The sequence below is a fragment of the Saimiri boliviensis genome, chromosome 8, assembly GCF_048565385.1.
Source record: "Saimiri boliviensis isolate mSaiBol1 chromosome 8, mSaiBol1.pri, whole genome shotgun sequence".
NCBI classification, from domain to species: domain Eukaryota; kingdom Metazoa; phylum Chordata; class Mammalia; order Primates; family Cebidae; genus Saimiri; species Saimiri boliviensis.
The window spans coordinates 114750370-114769195 of NC_133456.1; the positions used below are offsets into that span (position 1 = coordinate 114750370).

General features: G+C 52.3%; 1 protein-coding gene across 4 annotated transcripts in view; it reads right to left on the reverse strand.

Annotated features, from left to right (window-relative positions):
- PFKFB3 (6-phosphofructo-2-kinase/fructose-2,6-biphosphatase 3) overlaps window positions 1-15357 on the reverse strand; it is a 259701-nt gene extending 244344 nt beyond the window's left edge. For 3 of the 4 annotated variants that reach the window (XM_003939038.4, XM_039478657.2, XM_010349691.3), the window contains exon 1: window positions 15251-15357. In XM_003939038.4, coding sequence (XP_003939087.1) covers window positions 15251-15266 — 16 coding nt within the window. In that variant the 5' untranslated portion in view covers window positions 15267-15357. Of the gene's footprint in view, window positions 1-3242; window positions 3325-15250 lie in introns of those variants that run through there. The other variant, XM_074405085.1, reaches the window with a different exon arrangement.
- Window positions 15358-18826: the final 3469 nt, after the last annotated feature.

Sequence of the window (18826 nt, forward strand, 5' to 3'; positions counted from 1 at the left end):
TAGGCTGAAGGCAATGGCTCCCGCCTGTAATCCCAGCACTTTGGGAGGCAGATCACGAGGTCAAGAGATGGAGACCATCCTGGCCAACATGGTGAAATCCCATCTCTACTAAAAATACAGAAATTAGCTGGGTGTGGTGTCACAGGCCAATAGTCCCAGCTACTTTGGAGCCTGAGGCAGGAGAATCGCTTGAACCTGGGAGGTGGAGGTTGCAATGAGCAACCTCACTGAAGTGAGATCACACCACGGCACTCCAGCCTGGCCACAGAGCCAGACTCCGTATCAAAAAAAGAAAAGAAGGCCGGGCGCGGTGGCTCAAGCCTGTAATCCCAGCACTTTGGGAGGCAGAGGCGGGTGGATCACGAGGTCGAGAGATCGAGACCATCCTGGTCAACATGGTGAAACCCCGTCTCTACTAAAAAAATACAAAAAATGGCCGGGCGCGGTGGCTCAAGCCTGTAATCCCAGCACTTTGGGAGGCCGAGGCGGGTGGATCACCAGGTCGAGAGATCGAGACCATCCTGGTCAACATAGTGAAACCCCGTCTCTACTAAAAATACAAAAAAAATAGCTGGGCATGGTGGCGCGTGCCTGTAATCCCAGCTACTCAGGAGGCTGAGGCAGGAGAATTGCCTGAACCCAGGAGGCGGAGGTTGCGGTGAGCCGAGATCGCGCCATTGCACTCCAGCCTGGGTAACAAGAGTGAAACTCCGTCTCAAAAAAAAGAAAAAAAAAAAAAAAAAAAAAAAAAAGAAACAGTATCTTGTTTTTCTTGGATCCCTATCTAGCAGATGTGATTAGTTTCTTTTTTTTTTTTTTTTTTTTTTTTGAGACGGAGTTTCACTCTTGTTACCCAGGCTGGAGTGCAATGGCGCGATCTCGGCTCACCGCAACCTCTGCCTCCTGGGTTCAGGCAATTCTCCTGTCTCTGCCTCCTGAGTAGCTGGGATTACAGGCACGCGCCACCATGCCCAGCTAGTTTTCTGTATTTTTAGTAGAGACGGGGTTTCACTATGTTGACCAGGATGGTCTTGATCTCTCGACCTGGTGATCCACCCGCCTCGGCCTCCCAAAGTGCTGGGATTACAGGCTTGAGCCACCGCGCCCGGCCGATACTGTCTCTTTATGCACATTCCACAACCCCACCTTCCTCCAAGAGATGTTAAAATCGCTTATATGTGACAATTTAATAAATGTGGCAGAGACAAAAAAAAGAGAAGCTACTTATTCAGCAAATGAATCCAGAAGCTCAGAGAGGGTTACCTGCTTGCTATGCATGCTCACTATAGACTAAATATCAGACACTGAGGGCCGCAGAGCTGAATGAGACCAGCATAGGCATTTCCCCCCCCCCCAAATTCTCGGAGGACTACTACCTGGGGGGCTGAAACATACTTGAGCAAAAGTTACTTCTCCAGGCCTCAGCTCTTCCTCTGTGGGTCCCACTGCTGGTCTAGGCATATGGGGTGGAGTGTCTGATATGCAAATAAGAAGGGCTAGGAGAAGCGCAAAAGGTGGATGGCATTGGAACACTGTGACCACATTTGTTTAACTCAAAGTCATGATTATGCTTTTAGCAAGGCCAAGGGCACCTAGGTCCCCTGTTAGAGGGGCAATGGGCCAGACACAGGTACTACTCAAGATCCGACTTGCTGGTGAGATGGGAGGCCGCCTCTATCTGAGAGTAGCCCTGGCATCCTCCTCCAACCAGTGACAATGTCTCTCTTCACCTGAGGTAGACAATGACAAAGCTAAACAGGGCTGGACAAACCCTCCAGTCCAAAGAAATCCATCAATACAGAAATGCTTTATTACTTCATGAATAATTGCAACATCATTGTTTACAAAGGAACACATTCCACTAAAATAGATGCATCAGGTGAAGGAGGAAGAGGCTCAGGAAAAAAAAAAAAAAAAATCCTGAGCCAGGCACGGTGGCTCACGCCTGTAATCCCAGCACTTTGGGAGGCTAAGGCAGATCACTTGAGGTCAAGAGTTTGAGACCAACCTGGCCAATATGACGAAACCCCATCTCTACCGAGGTGGCTCACACCTGTAATCCCAGCACTCTGGGAGGCCGAGACAGGTAGATCACCTGAGCTCCTGGATCGGGGCCAACCTGGCCAACATGGAGAAACCCCTTCTCTACTAAAAATTACAAAAATTAGCTAGGTGTGGTGGCGGGCACCTGTAATCCCAGCTCCTCGGGAGGCTGAGGCAGGAGAATCACCTGAACCCAAGAGGCAGAGGTTGCAGTGGGTGGAGATAGCACCACCGAACTCCAGTCTGGGCGACAGAGTGAGGCTCTATCTTTAAAAAAAGAGACAAAAGGCAGACAATGCAAAAAGAAAAGAAATACTGCGTACTAGGCTTAGTACCTGGGTGACGAAATAACGTATAACAAACGAGTTTACTCATGTAACAAACCTGCACATGTACCTCTGAACTTAAACATTACAAAAAATAGACCCATCAAGAAAAGGCAAGGGCTTTGGAGCAGAATTTGCATCTGAGGTCCACTATTCTCCCACTAACATAGGTAAACACCTGGCGCCTGGAAAGAACGCCAGACACGTTCATCCCTGCCTGCTCTGTGTAACTGACCTGAAATTCTCCGCCTGGGAAAGTCTGTTTTGTGCCCCGATGCAGAATGAAACCAGTCTAGTCTCTTGCTCATGAGAAAGTCTTTCAAATACTTCCAGACAGGGGTCAAGTGTCCGCGGTCCTACCATGTCTGGGTAAAACATCCCCAATTCTTCAACCATGCCTCACGTCACTTACTTTCCTGACCCTTCACCCGCTCAGTCACTCTCCCCAAATTCACTCAGGTAATCCAGGCAGGCCCTCTTCATGAAGATTCGGATAGACCCAGTGTATACGAGGTCCTCGGGGGGAATCTGGGGCCCACACCGGAGTCTAGGAGCGGTCCCTGGGTGCTCAGGGAGCTTGGGCGGCGCCCCTACCGCGGACCTGCCCGACCCGCATCCACGCGCGGGGCGGGGTGGACCGCCCGCTTCTCCCGCGCCCTCAACCCAGAAGGAAATCGGCTGGCTGCACGCCCGGGCCGCCCCGCAGAGTCCAGATGCTTAAAGCCCTCGCAGCCTGTTTCCTCTTCTGCGGCCACCACGCCCGCCGCAGCCCCACCCAACCCCGGGACTTGCAGAAACACCTGCCCGGCCTATTTCCTCTGGAGTATTTACAAAGCACAGCCCTCCCAAGCCTTCTCGGAAAACACCACTTGCCGGGAACACAGCCCCAGAGCCCCAGAGCGTAGGGTAGCCAGCACCGGATCCACGCGGAGCTCACGAGCCGAACAGGCGCCGCAGAGCATGCTGGGGCGGCGCGCGGCACGCCGGGAGGGTGGGCGGTGGCACGTGAACGCGGCGTGCCGCGCGGCCCGGGTGGGGCGGGGCGAGCGCTAACCGGCTCGTGCTCCGCGGGCCGCCCCAGGCCCCGCCCCCTGCCGGCCCCGCCACGCCCCTGTCGGACCCGCAGCTGCTCGGGAGGCCCGGGACCCAGCTGGCTTAGGTGCCCACGATGCACCAGGGAGGGAATAGGGGCGGGGTGCAATGCGGGGAGTGGGGTTGGGGGCGCTCACCGTGCCCAGAGCGGGGCTCCCGGGAGCTGAAGTCCCGCCAGGCCCCCGACCGCCCTAGCTCACCACCCTCAGCACAGGGACCTGCCTCTGCCCGCATGACGCCAGACTCCAGGTGTATCTAGGACTAAAGAGTTGACATCCAGTCTATATGGGGTTGAGGGGTTACCCTAAAAGTTCCTTTGGGTTATTAAAAAAGTAATATACACTCGTGCAATCATCGAGAATGATAGAGGGAACATAAAATATTCGTCGTGGAGTTGCCTTCCAGACTCTCCCAACTCTGCAGATACTTTTAAACCCCAGGAGGTTCGGTGTTGACCCCCACCTCTGCCCTGAATGTCTGACCTCCCTCTACTCGGTGTCATCACTCATGGGGTGGGGGTCAGAGGTTATCACGAGGAAGTTTATGTTGCTAAGGAGTACAATCAGTAGCAAAGGAGATTCAGGATGATGACAGCATTCCTGGGGAAAACACAGACAGCAAATGAAAGATATAATTATGGAACGGGGGAAAGAGGAAGAACTCTGTGCTGCTGGTCTGGAATAACTGATCCGTTTGAATTTACAACTTTAAAATGGTTCCCAGCTCCATCCGTGGAAAAGGGAACACGGACACTCCAGGAGCAAGAAGCAGCACACAAAAGCCCAGATCCAGGCTCCTAAGAACCATTCTCCATCCAAAGTACCCAGGGTTCCTTGGAGGAGTGGCTGATCCCAAGGCCGAGACTGGGAAGGACACAAGGAGCCTGGAACAGGAACTAAGGCAGAGCTCAAAAGCTGACGAGGGTGTGTCAAGAACACAACAGGCAGCCTGAAAGGGTTCTCAGCCAAACTTGAGCATCAGTTGAGTATGTCAGGAATGGATTCTAACACATGCAATCATAATTTTAAAAATCCTGGCGTCCATACTGGTACTGTTAATAATAAAAATGAAATTAAAGCTAGTAAAAGGGAGGATGGACAGGGAAGAGCTTCTTTACAAAAAAAGGCCAACTGATAAATGTGGAAAGAATGACAAAGATGTTAAATAGCCATTTTATAGCCACTCAGATAATAAGTGTTTCAATCAAGAATCATCAGTAGGCCAGGCGTGATGGCTCACACCTGTAATCTCAGCACTTTGGGAGGCTGAGGCAGGTGGATCGAGACCATCCTGGCCAACATGGTGAAACCCAGTCTCTACGCTGGGTGCTGAGTGGTCCTGGTGGGGCAGGGCGGGGCAAGTGCTGACTGGCTGGTGCTCCACCGGCTGCAGCCAAAAATACAAAATACAAAATACAAAAATTAGAAATTCAAGACCAGCCTGGGCAACACAGGTTGGAGTGTTGGAGTGCAGCGGTGAAATGTCGGCTCACTGCAACCTCCACCTCCCAGGTTCAAGTGATGCCCATGCCTCAGCCTCCCAAGTAGCTGATTGCAGGCGCCTTCCACTACCCCTGGCTAATTTTGCTATTTCTAGTAGAAACAGGGTTTCACCATGATTTCGAACTCCCGACCTCAAGTGATCCGCCCACCTCAGTCTCCCAAAGTACTGGGATTACAGGCGAGAGCCATGGCGCCGGTCTGTTTTGGGATTTTCAACAGTCATCAACAATATTGAGAGTTGCTGTCTAGTTGAGTGTATCTTATTGGCATATTGCCTTGTGTAAATATACTAAGAATAATTTATCCTCCTGTCAAAGTGCATTTTCGCCATATTAAGGTTTTTCTATGAGTGTGCTGCTATGAACATGACTGTGTGAGCCCCAGTTCCTCTCGGTGACCAGCAATAATAGGAGTGGTATTGCTGGTTTTAGAGCATGTGAGTTTGTTTGTTTGTTTGTTTTTTGAGTCACAGTCTTGCTCTGCCACCCAAGCTGGAGTGCAGTGGCATGGCAATCTTGGCTCACTGCAGCCTCCACCTCCCGGGTTCAAGCGATTCTACTGCCTCAGCCTCCAGAGTAGCTGAGACTACAGGTATGTGCTACCACGCCTGGCTAATTTTTGCATTTTTAGTAGAGACGGAGTTTCACCATGTTGACCAGGCTGGTCTTGAACTCCTGATCTCAGGTGATCTGCCTGCCTCGGCCTCCCAAAGTTCTGGGATTACAGGTGTGAGCTATCGCACCCGGCCAAAGCATGTGAATTTCAACTTTACACCAAAGAAAAGACCAAACTGCCTCAAAGGCACTTGTGCCACTTACAGGCCCACCAGCAGTGAGTGAGGGGCTCCTGTGGTCCACATTCTTTCGATGCTTAAAGCCATCAGACTTCATTTCTACCAGTCAGAGTGAAGCCTGTCTTCGTTTTGGTCTCAGTCTGCATTTTCCTGATCACTAAAGCAGTGAAGTTTCTTTATTTCCTTTTGTTACACATTGCCTGACTTTTAAAAGGCTTTCCCAGTCATTCCATTACTTCCTGTAGAAGCCAGAGAAAAGAACACAGTCACAGAGAAACAATGGACGGCCTGCTTACTCAGCCACGTCGGTTCTTCCGTAACGTGGATTAGGATTTACCGCTACGCTGTGTGTTACATATTACTCATTCAAAAATGAATTTTCAGAAGTTTTATAAGCTTAAGAAGTCAATTTCCTATAAAGCAGCCGTGACAGCATGACCTTTTGCTTCACTGAAATCATAAAGGAAAGCTTTTCTATAATCCAGGATTTGAACAAAACATGATTTCAGCCTGAAGTGCTTCCCTTTGTCATTCTCCATTTATAAACAGGACCCGGGAAATGGTGCTACAACAGCAGACGGTATCCTTGGGGGACCGCATGCTGACTCATTTATTATAAACGAAGGACATTTGACTTCTAGAATATTTTCACTAAAGACACAAGCTGGATACAGATTCAGATTCCTTTGCTGTTATTATGAAGCAGCAAGTTGATGACAAATCCTCGTTTCCATTTTCTAATAAGTCTGTTTGGCAGAATTGCTTTTTTACTTTTTTTTTTTTTTTTTTTTTTTTTTTTTCAGATAGATTCTTGCTCTATTGCCCAGGCTGGAGTACAGTGGCACAATCTTGGCTCACTGCAACCTCTACCTCTTAGGATCAAGCAATTCTCCTGCCTCAGCCTCCCAAATAGCTGAGACTACAGGTGCCTGCCACCACGTCTGGCTAATTTTTGTATTTTTAGTAGAAAAGAGGCTTTCCCATGTTTCCCGGGCTGATCTTGAACTCCTGACCTCAGGTGATCCACCTGCCTCTGCCTCCCAAAGTACTGGGATTACAGACATGAGTCACCACGCCCAGCCCAGAATTGCTTTAAAAAGATAATTTGGGCTGGGCACGGTGGCTCACAACTGTTATCTCAGCGGTTTGGGAGGTACAGACGGGAGGATCACTTGAAGTCAAGAGCTCTAGACTAGCCTGGCCACCATGAAGAAACCCTATCTGTACTAAAACTACAAAAATTAGCTGGGCGTGGTGGTGGTGGTGGTGGGTACCTGTAATCCCAGCTCCTCGGGAGGCTGAAGCAGGAGAATCACTTAAAATCTGGGAGGCAGAGGTTGTGGTAAGCTGAGATTGTGCCAGTGCATGACAGCCTGGGCAGCAGAGCGAGACTCCGTCTCAAAATAAATAAATAAATAAAAATTGATTAATTAAAAAGAGAATTTGCTCTTCTTTGGAGGCTGGGCGTGGTGACACACGCCTATAACCCCAGCACTTTGGGAGGCCAAGGTGGGAGGCCAGCTTGGACGACACAGGGAGACTTTGTCTCTACAAAAAGTTTAAAAAAAAAAAAAAAGCTGCATTCGGAACACAAGAATGATAGGGGGAAAAAAAAAAGCGGAGTGTGATGGTGGGTATCTGTGGTCTCAGCTACTCAGGATGCTGAAGCAAGAAGATCGCTTGAGTCTGGGAGGTGGAGGCTGCAGTGAACCATGACCATGCCACTGCCCTCCAGCCTGGGAGACAGATCACAACCCTTTCTCTAAAAATAAACACGAAGCTGGGCGTGGTGGCTCACACCTGTAATCCCAGCACTTTGGGAGGGCAAGATGGGTGGATCACAAAGCCAGGAGATCGAGATCATCCTGGCTAACATGGTGAAACCCTTTCTCTACTAAAAATACAAAACAAAACAAAACAAAAATTATCCAGGCGTGGTGGCACACATCTGTAGTCCCAGCTACTCAGAAGCCTGAGGAGAATTGCTTGAACCCAGGAGATAGAGGTTGCAGTGACCTGAGATCATGCCACTATACTCCAGCCTAGCCAACAGAGTGAGACTCCATCTCAAAAAAAATTAAAAAATTAAAAATAAAAATAAATAAAAATACACACATATATATGTACATATACATATACTGTCTCTTTCTTGGGAGCTAAGCAGTGGGTAACACACAAACACACAGAATGGCATAGTCATTGGAGACTCCAAAAGGTGGGAGGGTGGTGGGGGGAATGACGGTTCAGAATTGCCGATTCCATGTCTGCACTAGTGCCTCCTAAACATACCATCATTTTAAGAAAGAAAAATATCTTCCAAAGTTTCAAGCCAGTAGCCCTGGGCCATAAAGTAAACTTTCATATTCTTTCTTTTTGTGTTCAAACACGAATGATGTTTTTACATCTATTTGTCTAAAATGAGGCCTTTTCTACTGAATTTCTTCAGCTACCAGATCCACAGCCCCCCTTTATTCGTATGTTCAGAATGTTCCTTGTGCAAACGTCCCAGAGAGATTTGGCCCTTGCAGATGGCTGGTTATCGGGGTGCCTTCCACCCTCCTTCCAGACGCTTCCTCCCCTCCTGCCTGGCTCAGGAACCCTGATGGAGGGTCAGAGGCTCCCCATCAGCCAACGGGTGCATTCCCCAGCAGGGTCTCGGCCTCACCCAGACCACCGGGCATTTGCAGCAGGACGGGAATCACACTAGAGCCTGACTGTAGGAAGCAGTTCCAGGCATCGGTTCTCACGGCAGAGCCTGGGAAGGGAGCTGTCCGGCTCCCCAGCCCCTGCAGTGGGAGCTGATGCCCAGAACAGGCATCTCAAAAGAGTGGGTCACCACCCATTAGTGGCCTTGAAATCAATTTACTGGAATAAAAGCAGAAATAAGCCCGGAATCTATCTTAATGAAATGGAACAGACTAGAAAACGTCGTCAGGTACAGTAGTGTCTGAGGATAAGTACTGTTTCAGGACATTTTTTGTCCAGGCTTCAAGGCAGAAACTATCAAATCAGAATTTCTGGGGCATCAGGCTTTTTTTTTTCTTTTTTTAAGCTCCCCAGTGAATTCTAATGTGCAGCCAGGAACAAGAGCTGCAGGAGTGCGGCTCTGTCCTTCCGAGAAACGAGGCATCCCCGCCGCGGCTGTGAGCCAGCGCCTGCCGCCCGGCGGTCACATCGCCACAGCCTTTCCCTGAAGTCCGCCTGCATCAAACAGGTCTACCCCATGCCTAGGCAAGAGCTTCCTCTTTCTCGCTTCCTTTTGAAAGCCCACACTTCTCGAGGGGTACCCTCCCGACTTCCTGTTCACCCCCGGCTGCCTGATCGGATCTTTCTCCATTCCTGTGGCTGGACAAGCCTCCAGATGACTTCGGCAGCCTTGGGGGAAGACTTTCAGAATCCGATCGCCAGGGGTCAGTATCTCAAGCAGTCGCCAGACCAGTTCCACCCTAAGAAAGCACAGTTGTCACCCCTCAAGCCACAGTATCACCCCAGCATCCTCACCTGTGCAAGGGGCCATAGCGTCTGGGAAACCTGCTCCTTGCTCCTCTGGCTGAGGACTGGGGCATACGGGATCTCACTTGCTGACAAGGGAGTGTTTTTCAGCTGTCACATCAAAGCACCTTCCGGAGCCAAGGCTAGAGACGCTGCTTGCGGAAGTGGCATGACTAACAAACCCCTCTGCTCTTCACACACCTGTGGCTGCCCCAACCAGAACCTCGACGTCCCTGGGGCCAGCTCTCCAGGTCAGACTGCACGAGAGATGCCACTAAGAGTCACGACACTGCTGGTGGGAACTATGGTAAGTGGGACAGTGTTCCACAAACTGGGGCTCCCTTCCTGTATCCCTGTCCCTGCTGTCCTGTTCCACCGTCCTGACCGCCCCGCTGGAGACTGTGGAACTGTCCCTCTGCAGGTGTGAATGATAGGCACTCTGGTTTTTTGGTGGTGTTATTGTTGTTTTGAGCTGGAGTCTGGCTCTGTTGGTTGAGCTGGAGTCAGGCTGGAATGCCGTGGCACGATCTTGGCTCACTGCAACCTCCCCCTCCCAGATTCAAGTGATTCTCCTGCCTTAGCCTCCCAAGTAGCTGAACTACAGGCGCCCACCACCACACCTGGCTAATTTTTTGTACTTTTAGTACAAAAGTACGGGCTTTCACTATGTTGGTCAGGCTGGTCTCAAACTCTTGACATCAAATGATCCACCTGCCTCAGGCTCCCAAAGTGCTGGAATTACAGGCATGAGCCTCCACGCCCAGCCTGATAGGCAATTTTTGTATTCTTTATCATTCCCTGCATTTTCCAAGTAGCCTAGAGTTGAACATATAAAGAAAGCACTAGGGGCTGGCGCTGTGGCTTATGCCTGTAATCCCAGCACTTTGGAAGGCCAAGGTGGGCGGATCACAAGGTCAAGAGATGGAGACCATCCTGGCCAACATCGTGAAACCCCGTCTCTACTAAAAATAGAAAAATTAGCCAGGCATGGTGGCACGTGCCTGTGGTCCCAGGTACTCCTGAGGCTAAGGCAGAAGAATCGCTTGAACCCAGGAGGCGGAGGTTGCAGTGAGCTGAGATTGCACCACTGCACTCCAGCCTGGCGACAGAGCAAGACTCCTTTTCAAAAAAAAGAAAGAAAGAAAGAAAGAAAAAAAGCACTAGGACTTCCAACTTTTGAAATTAATTAAACCTTTTCCTCTGATCGCTATGCACAGTCATTCTTTCCTGACATACAGGGAAAAAGACCTGCTGCTAGGTGACTTGAAGGATTCTTTGTCCAGGAGCCACCTGAAAGACCCACAGACCCATGATCACTACAGCCTGACATCACAGTCAGAAGGTTCCAAGCTGTCTTAACAGGAGAGAATCTAGAATGTGCATTCAAGAGCTTGGATCCCCACACTGACATTTTTAGTCCATAAATTTCAGTCCTGGAGTCAAAGCTGAAGGAGCGCATAGCCTGGAGAATTCAAGGTCATGGCCTCTCCATTTGCCACTTGCCTGAAAACTTGGCCAGCCTCTGACCTGGAGATGCAGGGAGATACTAGGCCGTGTGCTCAGGACAAAATCTTTGGAGGACAAAGGTGCAGGTGGAATTAATTCCTTTGGCTTCCTGCAGCCGACTTAGCCAGGAAGCCTGGGGGCTGGAGACTCCGTGCGTGCGACAAGCATCCAAGCCATTAGGAAGCATCGATCTCCAATTAGAGAGGATCTTAGCTCACCCCCTTCTTTGACAGATGGGTAAACTGAGGCCAGGTGCCTTTAAGTGGTTTCCATGAAGGGCCCCTGCTTCACGAAGCCCGCAGCATAACCCCCACTGCCTATGCCTTCCTGCCTGAGCAGCTTCCAGAACTGTCCCCTGCAGCAAAGGCTCTGTAGACATGACCACAGTCCTGCAGAATGAGCAGAGGGAATGGTCTCCGTGTGCAGATGCTCAGAAAGTCATGATGTTGAGGGCCAGGAGGTGGTGGGTGGGATGAAGAGACTTGAGGCTCCGGCCTCAGACCACGTCCTCCCTGGGGCACGTCCTCCCTGACCACTGTCCCCCATCGCCTGGGTCCTCCCCACCCTTCCCAAGCCTCTCCTGTGACTTTGTGGCTCCTTCCCCATGTTCATCTTATCCAGTTTCATCTACGTACAAATACTGGGAAGGACGGAAGGACAGTGTGACTGGGTTTTCAGCCTGAAAGACATCCACAGCAGATGCTGAGGCCGTAGGAAGACCACTATGTCTGTGATGGGACTACGAGTTCACGCCACCCACCCCCCCAACTGAGTTTTAAATTTTTTTGTAGAGGCAGGGTCTGGCTATGTTGTCTGGGCTGCTCTCAAATTCCTGGCCTTAAGTGATCCTCCCACCTCAGCCTCCCAAAGTGCTGGGGTTACAGGAGTGAGCCACTACACCGGCTCATCTATTCTGTTTTTAGGGAGAGAAGTTCTTGCAGAGGAAGAACTGCCTCAGCATCCCTCCACTGTGGTTCCCAAAGTTAATCATGATATCCATGACTTCCTCTCCATGCCCAGCTGAAGGGCTTCCTGCCTCTTTTTCTTCTCATGAATTTCTTTCGTTTCACATCAGGACACTAACTTCTCCTTCTAGACAGACTGGCCAAAGACGCAGACCTTCCTCCCACTCTAACCACTGTCACCCTGGAGACCTACCAGGAAGAGCTGTGAGCCCTGAACTCAATGCTCATGCCATCCTTCCCCGACTTGGGCCGAGAATGCTGCTGCCAGCTGTAGCTCCAGCCTCACGCTGAGCATAGGGGACATGGCCCAGATGCAGCCACCACCCACCTGATACGGTTCCTGCCTGCCACATGCCATGCCACTGGGGTCCATGTCGGGCAGGTCGAATATGAGGTCTAAGTCCCTCTGGCTCCATTCTAGCCAGCATCATGGCACCCACCCAACCACGGCCTGTGTGACAGTCCAGGAGGTCAGCCAGTACCATGCCCCCTCAATGCAGAGTTCAGCCTCCAGGTGGGGCTCCTGCTGGGAACGGCTCTGCACTGGACTCCCGTCCCAGGCACGTGCTGGAGAGCACCACAGATGGGCTCCAGGGAGGAGACACTATGTCTTTATGTTAGCTGGTACCTGGCGTGTGCTGTACATAGCAAGTGCTCAATCTAGAGAATGAATGAATGGCGTGGCATACAACCACTCGGCTTTCCCGTGACTACGTTCAGTAGCCATCCGCTAGTTCCTCCCATAAGTGAGGGACAGGATCAGCACCTAAGATCTTTGGTTGCTTCTCTGTTGTCCCCTCAAGACCCTCTCTCCTCCAAAAGGGAAACCCACCCCGCTCCGTGTCCCAGCAGGCTTTCCTGTATGGACCACACTGTCAGGCTCCCCAGCCCTCTGGCTGCCAAAGCTGTGAGATCAGAGGGAGGAAGGAGTGAGGTCTGGTTGGAGATTCTCCCAGCTCCCTCTCTGCAGGCTACACTCTGCCTGTCCGCTCTAATAGAACTCAGCTTGACATTTTCAACCTAGAGGTGCCAATGCTCAGGGCTCTGCACTATCCCATCTGGTTTTCCCATCACCAAACGTTCCCATCATTTAACTCCTCAACTTGCCCATTACCCACCGGGCCCCTGACGGAGCTGATCCCAAAGTCAAGAGCCCTGATGGAGCTTGTCAAGAGGCAGAAGCACAGCCTGGGGAGGGAACCCACAGCTGTCCCTGCCCGGCTTCCAGCCGGCAGAGGACGCCTTCTCCAGATGGCTTCTCTTGGTTTGGGAGGAGGGCGGTAAAGTCTTTTCTTTTCCCAATTTTTAAGTTACTTTTCTGAATAGCTAACACATTCAGATGGCTCAACGATCAAAAAATACAGAAAGGTAGCTGCACCACCGTCTCCTGCAGCTCCAACGATGCAGGACTGAGGTGCCGGGCTGTCCCTCACAGGAGGTCCTTGATCCCTCCAAGCAGCTTCAGACCACCGCTCAGCACCAAACGCAGCCACGCCCTGGCTCCCTGAAGTTCCCACTTGCTGTGCTTGCTTCTAAGTGAGACTCCCACCTGCAGCAACTGGGGAAGCTCTGTCTCAATGAAGCCTCCAAGAGCCGGTGCCCTGGCTCACACCGGAGCGTCTGGGAAATGCAGGCAGCACTTATGCCAAGCAAGACCGTTTCTTACACCCCGGGGACTCCAGGAAGTAGCATCTGCCAAATAGGAGGGTAACTTTTTCCCTCTTCAAGCAGCAAGGTCTCTTCAGATTAAACAACAATAACAATAACCAACAAAACCAAAGCTTACTTTGGTTGGCAGTTTGCAAATGTTTTGTCCTGTGTGATATAATCGTGCACTAAGATATATTGTCATAAGGCAAAATCTTCATGTGCAAACAATACATCAGCAGCTTGGCTATTTAATACCTTGCTTATCGCATAAAGCGCCCTACTGAGCACCCTGACGAGTAAACAAAAGTCTGTCCCTTTTAGGAGTTTGCCAACCAGAGCCCACAATGACAAGTGGGCAGAAGTGATGAAATCCGAGATAAATGATTGTCCCCTGAAGTTAATGAGGGGGAGGGGCTCTGAGAGCCTCCAGGGAACCCAGAGAGTCAAGGTGGCTGCATCAGACCTGGATTAATGGAGACACAGAGGACAGTGGCTGTGGGACTAAATGTGTCCCACTGATGCTGACAGAGGAGTGGCAGAGCCCCTGCTTGCTGTCTGTCACCTTCCTTCTGGCCTCCTTCCCCATCTCCCCACCCCAACAGGACAGGAGAGTAGCCAGCCCCTTTGCTGCCAGGAGCTCACACTGATACCTAGGCACACTCTATTTGAAAGACAAGTCCAGGACAGCCTCTAGGCAGCTGGAACCTCACGCTGGCCATTCCTCTGAGTTATGGGAGAAGACAGGCAGGAGGGTGGGTGCGGGAAGGGGAAGACGGCAGGGCACAGGGCCAGTGCCTGGGGAGGCCAGGCTGCCCCCTCTTCAGTCCCCAACGACCTGAGTGTCCCCAGGTCGCAGTGGGGGAGTCTTGGGTCTTGAGTGACAATCATCACCAACCAAACAGCCGGCTCAGAGATCACACAGCTCTGATTTGAAAGTGAAATCGAGGGCCCCCCTCCCCACACTTCTGCAGCTCCCCTTCTCTCCCACGGCTTCGAGCTGAGAGTTGCCCAGAGCTCTGGGAAGTGCTGGGCCTCCACCACCCGGCCTGCAAACCAGAGTCGAGTGCGCTGGGACCACCCCCTCCCCGGGGCCAGCAGGGGCCATGGGGTAGCCGGGCCTTTCTGGCAGTCCCGCCACGCAGGGCGGAGAAGGAAGAGGGCAGCCCCTGCGGGAGGGGCCGGGCCGCGCTCATCAGCGGGCCTGGGTTTGCTTTCCCGGGAAGGGCTCCCAACCTCATGCGGCCGTCACTATTCACGTGCGGGTTTTGCTCAGGAGGCAACTGAGGCTGGGCGCTGAAAAGACTTGCCTGGGGTCAGAGAACCGGAGGGGCAGAGGCAGGACCCAGGCCCGAGCTGCCCCTAACTGTGCCCCCGAGAGCACCGCGCCCACCCTCGGGACCCCGGGCCCCGCTGCCCTCAGAGTCTCTCCGGGCCCCGGACCCTGGTCTATCCGCGGTTCGTGGCTGGTGCGCAGCGGGACGCGGGAATTCGCCGCAAGTGCCGCCCCGGGTTCGGGCACGTGGTGGCGGCCGCGTAGTCGCCAGCGGGGACGCACGGGACTGGAAGAGATAGCGCAGGTCTGGAGGGACAATGCAGGGCTGCAGAGGAGACGCGAGGCCGGAGGGAGACGCGCGGGACGGCAGGGGACCCGCGGGGCCGGAGGAGACAGTGCGGATCTGGAGGGACCCGCGGGGCCGGGGCGCAGCGCGGGGCCGAGGGCAGCAGGCGGCGCGCGTCTCGCTTGGCTCCAGCCCGCACTGCCACAGCCCGGGCGCTCAGGGCTTCCGCGCCGGGCGGGGACCCAAGGCTCCGGCACCCACAGGCGGCCGTGCAGGTCCCCGCGTGCGCTGTGGGCGTGGGCCGAGTCACCGGGACTCCTACCTTTCCTGAAGGGCATGGCGCCGGGGAAGCTCCCCGCGGAGCCGGCCCGCGACACCCAGGCAGGACGACCTCCAGGCGGTAGCCCCGCGGCTCGGGGCGCCTGCGGGCGGCGGGGCGGGCGAGGGAGGGGAAAGGGACATATTTGGTCAAAGCCTGGCGCGTCACGGCGCGGAGGAGGATCCGCGGCTAGGCAGGAAGCGCGGGGCGGCGCCAGCCTTGCGCTCTGGGCGCCCTCGGGCTGCTAGGGGAAGCCTGGGCGGGGGCTGGGTCGCCTTGTCCCGCCCTGGTCACCCCCGCCGCCCCCAGTCCCGCAGGGGCGGCCCGCAGCCCCCCAGACGCCAACCTGTTGGCCCTGGAGCTGCCGCCAGCCTTTGCGGACTCCACGGGACCGGGGAAGATTGGTAAGAGAAGAAACCAACTGCTTTTGCGCCTTCGGGCTGCTCGGGCCATCCTTCCCGAAGGACCGGACTTGGGGAAATTTCATCCCGCTTTTACTTTTATGTCCTATGGGCACAGGGGACACGCACAAATAACCAGCTGATTCAAATTTAACAAACTGGAATTGTGTTCTTCGTTTTTTTTTTTTTTTTTTTTTTTTGAGACGGGATCTCACTCTGTCGCCCAGCCCAGGCTGGAATGCAGTGATGCGATCATAGCTCACTGCGGCCTCAACCTCCCCAGGCTCAGCCCATCCTCCCGCTTCAGCCTCCCGAGGAGCTGGGATTACAGGCATGTGCCACCACACCCAGATAATTTTTTTAAATGTTTTTGTAGAGATGGGGTTTTGTCATGTCTCCCCTGCTGGTCGGGAACTCTTGGCTTTAAGTGATCCGCCCCCTCGGCCTCGCACAGTACTGGGATTACAGGCCAGAGCATTCATGCCCGGCAGAATTCAAATTAACTGGTGGCTGAAGGGAGCACCCCAGAAACTCGCGTCTCTTTCTCTGAGGGCTTCCCTGCTGCCTCGGTTTAACCTCGACCCGGTGCCGTCCCGCGCTGCGTTCTCTCCACCGCACGGATCACGCCTGCCCGAGCCCCTATGTGCTTATCCGTGTGTGAGGTCTATGAAGCAGGTAATTTTTTCTCTTTGGTTCGCTGTTTTCCCGGAGCCTGGAACAGTCTCTCACACACAGCTCAATAAATATTACTCAATATTACTTCCCTTACTCAAGAGAAGTAATAGTGCGACTTAAGAAACAGACCTACAGAAATGCAGGGAGATCACTTCTCTGTACCACCGACCTCGCCTCTGCAAAGGCCAGCACTTCGGACGTTGCCTTTCATTCGCCCAAATGTCTAAAAAGCAGACCTTCTTTGGAGCCAGTTAATTGTTGTGAAAAGCGCTATTTTCAATTGCACTTTGAAAAAATGATGTCAGGAGCAAACCTCCTGATCTCCTGATATTTAAAACACCCATGCAAATAGCAATTGGCTGCTTTCCATGCGGTGGCAAAAACCCTGCAGGAAAGGTACAGCCAGTAGGTGTGGGTGGTGTTTTTCTCTTTAATCTTTTCTTAATCAGAATTTGTTTCTTAGCCTGCTATCATTCGTGGGTAATAGTCCAAATTCCTCCCTCTTTGGAAGGGAGATGAGCCTCAGGGAGGAAGTCACTGTGGGGTGGGATGGAGTCTTGCCAGTTGTCTTGGGACACAGCTTCGGGTAGAGCCTTCAGAACACACTCTACTCGTGGGCCTGGCTGCAGATCAGGTCTTGAGCCCAGTCTTCAGCTTCTGTCACTGCCTGTGGGGATGTGGGTGTCAGCAGAGCAGGAAGTGGGGGGACAGAGGGTGCCCCACATCGGAAGTTAGGCATAATTGTCAGCTCCATCTGTCCTTTTCCCTGCCATAATTGCAGTGGCAGGTGGATGTGGACTTAGCTCCATGGACTTAGCTGCTTCAGAACGCAAATCTTATCCAAGGCCAAGGGTTCTAGATAAAGTGTGAGTCATCCTGCCGGTATCAGACCACCACCGCTGTCATAGTAAGGCCGGAGTACATGCCCTCGAAGGTGGATGGTCCCCTGGCTGGGTATTTGGTCTTTGGTCCTGTTTTCTGGTCCAGAGCTTCTAAAACCCTTGGGATCCCCAGAGGGATGAGTGTTTTTTGAATGTCAGTGAGAGGACTGGGCAGCTTTAGGTTGGGGGCTGGGAGCTGGAATTAGTCAGAACTTTCAACTCATTCCTCTGACCTTTGGGGAGGGGTAGGGGAAAGGAGAAGGTTGGAGATTGAGTTAATCACCAATGGCCAGTAAGTAATCAATCATGCCTACATAATGAATCCTTAAAAAAAAAAAAAAAAACTCGCCGGGCGCGGTGGCTCAAGCCTGTAATCCCAGCACTTTGGGAGGCCGAGGCAGGTGGATCACGAGGTCGAGAGATCGAGACCATCCTGGTCAACACGGTGAAACCCCGTCTCTACTAAAAATACAAAAAATTAGCTGGGCATGGTGGCGCGTGCCTATAATCCCAGCTACTCAGGAGGCTGAGGCAGGAGAATTGCCTGAACCCAGGAGGCGGAGGTTGTGGTGAGCCGAGATCGCGCCATTGCACTCCAGCCTGGGTAACAAGAGCGAAAACTCCGTCTCAAAAAAAAAAAAAAAACCTCAAATAACAGAATATGAATGAAAGATGAGCAAGCAGTAAAAAGAATAAGAACCGGCCAGGCTTGGTGGCTCACACCTGTAATTCCAGCACTTTGGGAGGCCGAGGTGGGTGGATCACGAGGTCGGGAGTTTGAGACCAGCCTGGTCCACATGGTAAAACCCCCATCTCTACTAAAGATACAAAACGTAGCCAGGCGTGGTGCCAGATGCTTGTAATCCCAGCTGCTCAGAAGGCCAAGGCAGAAGAATCACTTGAACCCAGGAGACAGAGGTTGCCACTGCAGAGAGCAGGGGCAGAGAGAGAGGCAGAGGTTGCCACACCACTTCACTGAAGCCTGGGTGACAGAGCGACATTCCGTCTCAAAAAGGAAAAAAAAAAAAAAAAAAAAAAAAAGGTGGAGAATTTCTGGGTTGGTATACACATGGAGGTGTGTTAGGAGGGTGGCTGCCTGGAGAGGACCAGGAAGCCCCTTGGCCCTCCACCCGTCACCTCATGCTAAGCATCTTTTCCATCTGGCTGTTCTCAGTCCGATGCTTTATATTAACAATAAACCAGTACCAGTAAAGTGCCTCTCTGCATTCTGTGAGCTGTTCTAGTAAATTACTGAATGTGAAACTGGGGGCAGGGTGGGGGGGAGTGTAGGAAACCCCCAACTTTGTAGCCAGGTTGGACAGAAGCGTGAGTGCCCTGGGCTTCCTACACTTTGGATCTAAAGTCAGGCCAGTCCTGAGAGACAGAGCCTCGGAGCCCATGGAGTTAGTGTCAGATTTGAATGGAATCGTAGGCCACCCAGCTGGTGTCTGGAGAGTTGGGGAACTGGTTGTTGGTGTGAAAAAAACCCACGCACTTGGTTTCAGAAGTGTTATGAGTAAAGCCAGGTCAGACTGATGTACTCTGATCTCTCCACTTTGAGTTCGTTTGAATCTTGTGTAGAAAAAAAAAGAACATTGGAACTCATTACTATCTTGTTTCTG